General features: G+C 34.0%; 1 protein-coding gene across 6 annotated transcripts in view; it reads left to right on the top strand.

The window, feature by feature from the left end:
- LOC118747648 overlaps window positions 1-7,929 on the top strand; it is an 18,326-nt gene extending 10,397 nt beyond the window's left edge. For 3 of the 6 annotated variants that reach the window (XM_036481701.1, XM_036481698.1, XM_036481697.1), the window contains 3 exons: window positions 5,541-5,882; window positions 5,953-6,384; window positions 7,710-7,929. In XM_036481701.1, coding sequence (XP_036337594.1) covers window positions 5,541-5,882; window positions 5,953-6,384; window positions 7,710-7,832 — 897 coding nt within the window. In that variant the 3' untranslated portion in view covers window positions 7,833-7,929. Of the gene's footprint in view, window positions 1-5,540; window positions 5,883-5,952; window positions 6,616-7,709 lie in introns of those variants that run through there. The other 3 variants (XM_036481699.1, XM_036481702.1, XM_036481700.1) reach the window with 3 other exon arrangements.
- Window positions 7,930-9,851: the final 1,922 nt, after the last annotated feature.

Raw genomic sequence — 9,851 nt, 5'->3', positions numbered from 1 at the left:
GTCACCCAGCTATATGAAAAGTGCTCAATCTTAAAGCATTCATGAACGGCTTTCATTTGATACCCATATTGAACAAATACACCCAAGGTTACCCAGGTCCACATTTTGGTCTATATCTCGAGACCCTAGTCACCCAGCTATATGAAAATTGCTCTATCTTAAAGCACTCATGAACAGCTTTAATTTGATACCCATATTAAACAAATACATCCTAAGGTTACCCGGGTCCACGTTTTGGGGCCACGCCCCCTTTATATATCAAAATATTTTTTACCCTGTGACCATCCCTGGAAGATATCCAGTGCGTGTGTAAAATTTGGTTACGATCGGCTTATTCGTTTAGGAGCCAAGTGTGTCTATAGGTACATACATAATTTGAATTTTATATATATAGATATAAAAGTCTAGCACATTGCATAACCAGTACCACATAAATCCACATTTCAGAATTTCTAGAAAAATTTTAGGTACATACGCACTTTTATACCGGATTAAATTTTAGTAGGTTAAAGTTCACATTTTAAGACGCTAGGAAATCGCGTTGATTTTTAATAGTTTTTTCTTTCTGACGGAGCTAGCCATTTTCTTCCATATAAAAGTAATTGTCGAGCATACTTCTGAATAAAAAGTTTAAATTTTTCGGGTGCAATTGTTAAAGTTTGTAAAATTTTTATAATTTTTGTAGGAAGTTTGAAATGGTGATGTGGTGCCTGTTATGTTATGCGCTACACGTTTATAAAAGAGTTAAAAACAAAGAACGGATTTTTAGGACCTAAAAACCTATACAAAAGGCAAAAATAACGAAATAGGCTAGAAAAGGCAAAATAAAATTAGCGAAATAGGCAGGAAAAGGCACTAGAAATCGCAAAAAGGCAAAAGAAGGCACTAAAAAAGACAAAAAACGGAAAATAGTCAAAAAATATATTTAGTTTAGAGTTATTTATTTTACAAGTAGAAAGAGAAGAACCATGAACTAACTAGTGTCATTACTTGAAAAATTTCTACTTTGAATCTTTGACTATTTTCTCCTTTCGAGTTTTTAACTCACAAAACTTTAATCACTATAGTTGTAGTAACATTGAACCACAAGATGCATTTTGAAGTCTTCTGGCAGCACTTTCATTCGACTATCGCGAAGAAAAGCCCTGATTGTACTAAACGTGCGCTCGACGTGAGTTGATACAAGTGGCGCTCATTTTTAATATGGAACGTTTAAAGCTTTCATATTGTCAGTAATGTTTGCAATTAAAGGTAGAAAGGGCAAAGAAAGGCAACATCAAATGTGTGTGTATATATGGAATCAGGGGAAGCTAAATCGTGGACGTTCTTAATCGAATATACTCAATCTCTTTAGGAGTAAAAAAGGCAATTTCCATAAAATCCGTTCCCTGGCTATAAACAATGAATAGACTGTATCCAAAACTGGTCAAAATTACACCTAACTTAATCAGTTGACCATAAGTGTATATACATTGGGAGCATTTTTTCTGCCAGATTCGCATTCTACATAAAATTCTAATACCATGTCCCCACCAAAAAGTTAACCAGTGAACAGTGTTCGGACCTCTAAAACTCGATTCAGGAGTAAATCGCTTCAAAAATCAGCACAAAAACAAATTTTCCGTACTAGATTTGCACCTTTTATTTTCGCTTTCGACATTAATTGTATGACTTAAATATTTTCTATTCATGCAAAAATAAAAAACGCGAGGCAATGGAAGGATAATATTTTGGCTCAATCCTTATCCATACGTCCTGAAATATACTACCAGACAGAAATGCGATTGCTTTATAAAAAAGAAAACCATGAAGAACATGAGGAAAAAAAAACAAAAGATTTGAAGTCAAGCGGAGCAGAGGAGTAGATTTAAAATTTTTACAAAAACCGAAGTAAATCTAATCTGATCGGAGCTTAACTCTGAACACCGGTAGGGAACGAATATTTCAATTTTAACACCGATGACCCACAGATGACAGGAAAAGACAGGGTTGTATCAGACTTCCGACGTGGTTTCGAGTTCGTTAACTCAACTTGAGGTTAAGTTGAAAACTAAGGTATTTCTCAAATCTTCACCGTTGTTTCCCAACAGTACCTCAAGTGGAGGGTCATAGCGTTCTCAACAAAAAGGACTTCTTTCTTTGTATGAAAAAGTACTGTTTCTCAAGTTGAGGAAAAGCTAGTGCTAAACTTAAATTCCAATATGATTTTCCAATTGGTCTCAAACATATCATTGAAATACTGAAATTTAAATGGTAAATAATTTGTACAATTTTAATTGAAACGACAATATATATTTACTTGTTTATTGGTTTTATAATATATAGTTAATCAATATCGTATTACAATAATTCACAGTCAAGTTTTGAGTCGTCTGTGTACAGTTGGACAGTCTACCACTTGATTCACTTCGCGTTTTATTTTCTTTAAAGATATTATTTACTTTTTGTTGGTAATTTTTCTCTTTGTATTAGCACTGTGCGACACTAAAAAATACCTGGGAAGTTATGTATATTTTCTGGTAGGTCTTTTCGAGTAAAACCAGAATCGAAATATGAAATTTGCCAAACACCCCCAAAATCTTGATTTACCGTTAAGAAAACCGGTTTTTCGTACTTATAAGCCTGTAACTTCATTATCAACCGAGTTTCGGTTTATTACCAGTTCTAAAAAGAAGAAACTTGGGCCTTCTGTGTGTATTTACCCAGCAAACAATTTTTTTTTTTACTTTTTTCGCCTTTTTTCAATTTTGGTGGGGTTTTTACGCACTTTTTTATAAGAAAATCATATTAGTCCTAAATTGATTGTAAAGCCAAATTAAATAACGAAAAAAAACTGGTGTTAACTTTTGAAAATCGGATGAAAGTTTTCTGAGTTGTAATTTTATTAACAACCCTTCGTTTGTATGTACATGAAAGCGCCACAAACGTTCACCATGGTTAGGCTATTTACAATAGTTAAACAGTTCACAAATAGGCAAACTTAAATTTATAAACTACTACAATTCTGGTTTTACTCGAAAATACCTACCAGAAAATATATATATCTTTCTTTTTTGTAGCACTGTGTTATTCACAAAGCTCAAAAGCTACATCAGCGTGATTTCCGACGTATACTTTCCAGAGCTAGCGAGGCACTAATAAAAGGAATAGGTTTCAAAATTTCAAGTCAAGATTTCAGTTGGTTGCCTATTAAATTTTGTAAATAATCATTATTTTTATAGCAGAAAAATAAAACTTAATAATAATTATTATCTCTAAAAATAAAATTCATAAAAAAAAAATGAAAATCACATAATAATTATTTGCGTTGAGCGAAAATATAAAACTCAATAATAATAAGTAGTATTTTCAAGCGAAAAAAATAAAAATCATAAAATAATGATTAAATGCCGATTTAAACTATTTTACTCATGATGATGACCGTCCTTGATAAATTTTTTTCAGTGGTCTCATATTTTTTATTTTTTCATTCAATATTTGTTTGTGTAAATTTGTACAACTTACTGGAGTGTCTGAGCTTAATATGGGAGGACCTTTGCTTTGCCCTTCCATATGAAGCTCAGGCACTTTCATATGAATTGTATTTATATGTAAGGCACCTCCTTCCATTTTCAATTCACTTTTTTCAGTTTTTAGATTATTCTCCCTTTTCGTGTATTCTTTAATTTCCGCTAATTTAAATTGAGTTGAGTTTGACACTTTTCAAGATTTTGCCAGCAAAAATTCTTCTGACTAAATCTGACTACTTCGGATTGAAGAGAGTCAGTCACTCTCACTGAGTGTTTTTATTCTGACTGCTGCGGACTATTTCTGGGAGATAAGGAACGCAACTAATAACTCCGACGTATTGACAACCTCCTCCTTTTTTGAAGTCGGTTAAAAATACTCCTGCCTATTAAAAAATTTATTCTTTATACGAAACACGACCCAAGAACAATTTTGTATGAAAAAATAGAGATAGATAGCTCCGTTTAAAATTTGGGGCGCTCGAAATTGACTTAAGAGCTGTGCTCTAATTGACTTTTTATAAGAATTTTATGTAGAATCCGAAGCCATGATTCAATAATGAAAGGTTTTGTAAGAAAAACTTTCTCTCGCTCTAATTTTATCAATGACACTCCCACCCTACTCCTAAAAACAAAAACAGTGATATTTCTTTTCCAAATTTCTTTGCAAGTTTTAAGAACATTTTTAAATTGTTAGTAGTGAAATTTTTACTTTTTAAATTTGAAGAAATGTTTGTTCTGCATTCGCTGGCGCCAACAAGACAAAATGGGTGAGAATCGTTGGACTACAGAAATTCAATGTTAAGAGACGAAATTCCCTTAAATGCCGAAATGTATTTGTCGATATTCGTGGAGACCTCTTGATTCTGCCAAGTCGCTGTAAAGTAAAGCGTTCAATGAGCCAACGAAGGTATTTAGGTATTGTACTCCACGACACAATCCTGGTGTCTCCGAATGAGATTTTGACGCAATATAACATTGCCAAACCGCATCCATAGGCCCAATCGTCACACGACAGCTCGGTTTAGTCAATGGCGCGATGTAATTGCACACTTAAAAGGTGTACGCACGAGGCGAATGTTGGCTGGCGACCAACTTTATTGAAAGCGATTAGCTGAAAGTAGAATGCAAAATTGAACAATACAAACGCCTTTTTATGGCGAATATTTTAATATTTTTTTATATTTTGATATTTTTAGTCATTCAAATTTTTTTTCGTGCAACCCGGCGGGAGTTGAACGCAAAAGTTGCCTGAAAAATCGCCTCGTGCGAAAGCCCCATTACGCCACTTCTCATTTGACGATGTAGATCACGTTCCCTATCTCAGTCGTTCAGTAGCTGCGTGCTCTGAGTTCGTCCGGCACCAATCGCCAACTGCGGCTGTGCAAGCCAGTGTTGAATATTTTCCCCAGAACATAAAAAGTGCGACATCAAAGAATTCGAAACAATCGAGCCATAACCGCGAAAGAAACGTAAGCTCCAAATTTTTTTATTTGCCGTTTTTTTGTTTAATAAATATTGCATATTTTCCGCAAACAAATAGCTTCTTCATGTCCATCAACTGGCAAACAAATACAACAAAAAAAAAGCTGAAAGTGGACCATCCATTCTCGAGTTATGCGCCATCTGACGTACGCAAGTTTGGTATAAACATAGAAATATTTATTTTTAATAACAATAGGGGGTTATATTCGATGTAAATAAGCTTGTTTAAATTAAATAATTAAATCAAATTCGTTTTTGTTTTAAAATACCACCATTCACTATTATCCACACGTTTTTATAGAATTTAGCTCCCATTTTAGGAAGTGTGATTGAATTCTTCCCCTTTTTCTTCTGCTTCCAAAAACCATCCCTGTGGGTGGGAGTGCCAAATTTTAGAAAAAAGCTACTTACAAAACCTTTAATAATTGAATCATGTCCGAAGCTGCTAGTAAAGATTTCGGAACAAATAAACACGCCCTAAAGTACTACATACATACAAACATACATTTATATATATAAATTAAATATTAAAATAAACATTACTTCAAGACATTTACACGCATTTCCAAGGATCCAGAAGTTATTTTAGAAAAAATTGCCGGCGGTGACTATACGCTTTCACATAAGCGGAAAGGTAAAAGCGAAATTTGGAACGTTTTTGCAGAAATTAGAAAAGGTAACGGATCAATTGTAAAAGGATATGTATGCTGTCGCAAATGCATGCGTTTGTTAAAATACAATGGAAGGAATACTTCTAACTTAAACCGGCATAAGTGTTATTCATCGGCTTTGACGGAACCTCGAATTCAGTTGATTAAAAACTCGTCTTCTGTTTGTGATGGCGAAACATATTCGAGAGACTGTGATCCAATTGCATCACACCGTTCCGGGGTAAGTATTTTGTAAATTGAAAATGCAATTATTTTTATAAAATATTGAAACAATTGTGTAAAATTTGCAGAATACTACACTTCATAAATTGCTGTTCGACGATGAAAATGATATTTCATGTATGTCGACCAGTACAGATCAGCAAAATAATACGGAAGACAAACAGACTTCGTTTCACAAAGAGCTGGCGCACTCCTCCATTAAACAACTGGAGTTTTGCGGTACTAGCAGTAAAAGTTCAAAATTGACTCAAGATCGTACTACAACAACACCGGGAAAATCACAAAAGTATGCAAAACAACTCGATAGTTTATGTGAAATGATAAAAGCTGATTTGCAAGATCTTCCAGAAGAATTGTTCTTCAATGCCAAATGGAGGATAATGGATGTTTTACGAGATGTTCATAGTGCAAAATTGAAGAGTACGACGACTCAACCAAGCACAAATTGTGGTGTTGGGGAAGTAACAAGTGAGAGTGGCACTTATACAAGTAGTATTAAGGTAGGTCAAAAACTTATGTCGGCGGGGGAGATAAAGATGAATGATTGCAGTTTTGAAATGAATGACAGTTCAGAAAACTCATAAGATTAATATGGAGTACGTACATACATGTATGTATGTATGCACATAGTATGTACGTATGTGTATGTATATATAGTCATATACATTTGTATGTAAATAATTGAAATAGATTTAAAATACAACATTAGGCCATATGTTCCATTTAAATGATCCCACCGAGTTGTGTATTCTATTGATTTGATTAGAGTTCTACTTGAATACATATGTACATGCCTATGTATATATTTGTGGGGGAAACAAGTAAGTATTGAATGACCCGTTTTCAATACGCAAGCGACATTTTAAAAAGCGACCCAGCCAGCAAAATCATCGTAAACGAGCTCGTAACTGGATATTTTCTCGAAGAGAAACCGGATAAAAAGTCGTTTATGATTCGTTTTCGAGTACTTTTTCGCGCTTGAAATTGTAGAGCGCCTACGAACAGTCGTAAACGGTTCGAAAAAGCTTTCGTATGCGAATATTTTATATTCGGAAATATTGTGATTCAAGGAAAAATTGCCAACAAAATGAAAACTTTCTTGTGCTGACAAATTACTACAAGCATCTTTCTATAAATATGTTTTTGGCTTATCGCTACGAGCCTTTCTCCAACTTTTGCCGATCGAGAATCTCTCCTAAAATATAATGTTCGTAAAATGTACGTTTGCTTGTTGGCTGGGGAATTTTTAAGCTATTTGTACAAGATTAAATTAGCATGTATTTTTTTTTATTTAAACTTGCTCTAGATTGCTCTTATCAACACAGTACACAATATACATACGTATGTATGTATTTACATTGTACAAAAGTACTTATAACTACATAGATAAATTGATATACTACATGGAATTATAAATACAACTTAAGGCACATACTATTTAAGTAATACTTTTGTAAAAAACAATTGGGTTAAATCTGTTCCACATAGTTTTTAGTAAGCAGCGTAGCGCTAGACATTGCTAAATACTTCGTTTTGCCAAACAAAGCTAAAAAAGGAAAAAATGGAGATCATTTGGATATTACAAAATTCTTTCTTGTTAAAACACTCGAAAGATACATTGATTGTACTGGTGTTAATAGCATTTGGAATATTTGCATATCGTTTCGTGAATAATAAGGTTTCTCATACAAATGCAGTCAGTTGTATAAAAAATAAGATAACTAGGTTAGACGGCGAAGAATATGTTGGTGGTAGGTAATGCTTAAAATACGCGATTCCAAAATCTTTATTTTACTACGTACATTAAGTTTTTTTCCCTTTCCAGCTGAATTCAGTGATATTACCGAAAAATGTAAAGAGACAAATGTTGACACTTTGCACAACCACTATGTACCAGCACTGCAAGTTGATGAACATGTGCCATTTCATGGTGCCACAGTTACGTTAAGCGGTGGTGCCAAACAACTATTCGAGTTGGCCAACAATCGTCGCAGTGTACGTTCTTTCCGCACAACGCCAGTTCCTTCCCTCGAGGTAATTATGGATTGCATACGCGCTGCTGGTACAGCTCCCAGTGGCGCACATACTGAACCATGGACATTCTGCATCGTCAAAGATTTCGACTTGAAACAACGTATTCGCGATGTTGTCGAAAGGGAGGAAGAGTTGAATTATGCCCAGCGTATGCATCGCCAGTGGACGGCTGATTTGCGTCCCTTGCGCACAACTCATACGAAGCCTTATTTAACAGATGCACCGTATTTAATTTTGGTATTTAAACAAGTATATGGTTATTTGCCAGATGGCGGCCGTAAGCAACATTATTACAATGAGATATCCGTAGCAATTGCAACTGGGATTTTGTTGTGTGCCCTACAAGCTGCTGGATTGAATAGCTTGATAACTACACCACTAAATTGTGGACTCGCATTACGAACGCTACTGGATAGGCCTGCAAATGAAAAGTTGCTGGTATTATTGCCCGTGGGGTATGCTGCTGAAAATTGTGTTGTACCTGATTTTAAGCGCAAAAAGCTGGAAGAAATTATGCAATTGTATTAAATTTGCAAACACATCTAAGTGGAGAAAAACGTGAACAGTTTGCCTACGCTTCCATAGTAAAAATGAAGACATACATATATATGTACATAAAGTTACGAACAAAAGTATTGTCACAGTGAATTTTTCGAAATATATGCAATGTTTTTTATTCTTATTTATTTGCGATAATTTTTAATAAAAATTTGGTTCATACTCCATCAAAAAAACATAAAAACCGAATCTCCAAACTTTGGAAAATTCAGGAAAATTCAATAAATTTGCATACTAACTTGTAACTTTTTAGTCAGAATTTTTGGAAAAATTTAATTTTAGTAAAGGAAAGTGCAAGTTTAAGTTGCTAGAGAATCGCGTTGATTTTTGGCAATTTTTTTACTCAGATTCTTCATACAATGTTCGACAATTATTTTTTGTATGGAGAAAAATTGCCAAAAATTTTAAAAATTCTTAAAAATCTGAATAAAAAGTTGCAAATTATTATATATATATATATTTTTTTTTTGATGAAGGTGTTATTAAGGAATAAACCATATTAAGTTTCGCTTGCGTTCTCCTTTTATTTCTCGCAAGCGAGTTGAAATTTTGTTGACTGAGGGCGTGTGCCAATCGGTAACTTTTTTCTCCGTGGTGAGACGGGGTGGAAAAATTTGCTATGGTGTACAAATGCAAAGTAAAATTTTGACAGTTGAAAAACCAAACAAACGCTCGTGCGAAAGCTTTATTTTTGTGTGTTGCTGAAATTCTTAAAATTTATACTTATTTTATAATTTGCAAGTAACTTACGCTTTTTTTATGCTGTTTCAGCTTTAATTTTCATGTTCACTCCTTATTACCGCCAAGCAATATTATGTGTATACAAGGTTATAAGCTGTCAAAATTTTACCTAGCCCCATGAGCTAGGTAAAATTCTGACGTTTTTATTCACCACGAGAAATGTCAGATTTTTACTTTGATCCGTCAAAATTTTCTCTTTTCTATCATTTGGCACAGGCCCTGAGCATTTAAAACCATACTTTTTTCACGAAATTTCAAACGCATTCATATTTTAAAACACCTGGAATCGGAATCCGCCACTCCATTTTATTATTTTAAATAGTCATTAAATTTCTAAATTTGAATTTTGTTTTTGAAAATCAATAGTTCCAAACAACTAAAATTACAGATGAAATCAAGCAAGATCTCGCAAACCAGTCGGTATGCTAAAAAAAATATGCTTCGTACTTTTTGCGGTCTGCACGTGCGGTATCTCGCAGGAATTGTCACGCAAACTAGATTATCAAGCAGGTAAAGGCGGACAATAACTTATATTTAAAAGGACTAAGAATCAAAGTGCTAGCGGAGATTAGAGCGTTGGGTTCAGAAAGTATTTTTGATGTTAAAATTGTACTTAAAATCGGTAAATTGTACT

Source organism: Rhagoletis pomonella, unplaced genomic scaffold (assembly GCF_013731165.1).
Source record: "Rhagoletis pomonella isolate Grant_MI unplaced genomic scaffold, Rhpom_1.0 Rhpom_scaffold_00012, whole genome shotgun sequence".
In the NCBI taxonomy this organism is placed as follows: Eukaryota; Metazoa; Arthropoda; class Insecta; order Diptera; family Tephritidae; genus Rhagoletis; species Rhagoletis pomonella.
Note: the sequence above shows the minus strand (reverse complement) of the source record. Positions and strands in the feature narration are given on the sequence as shown.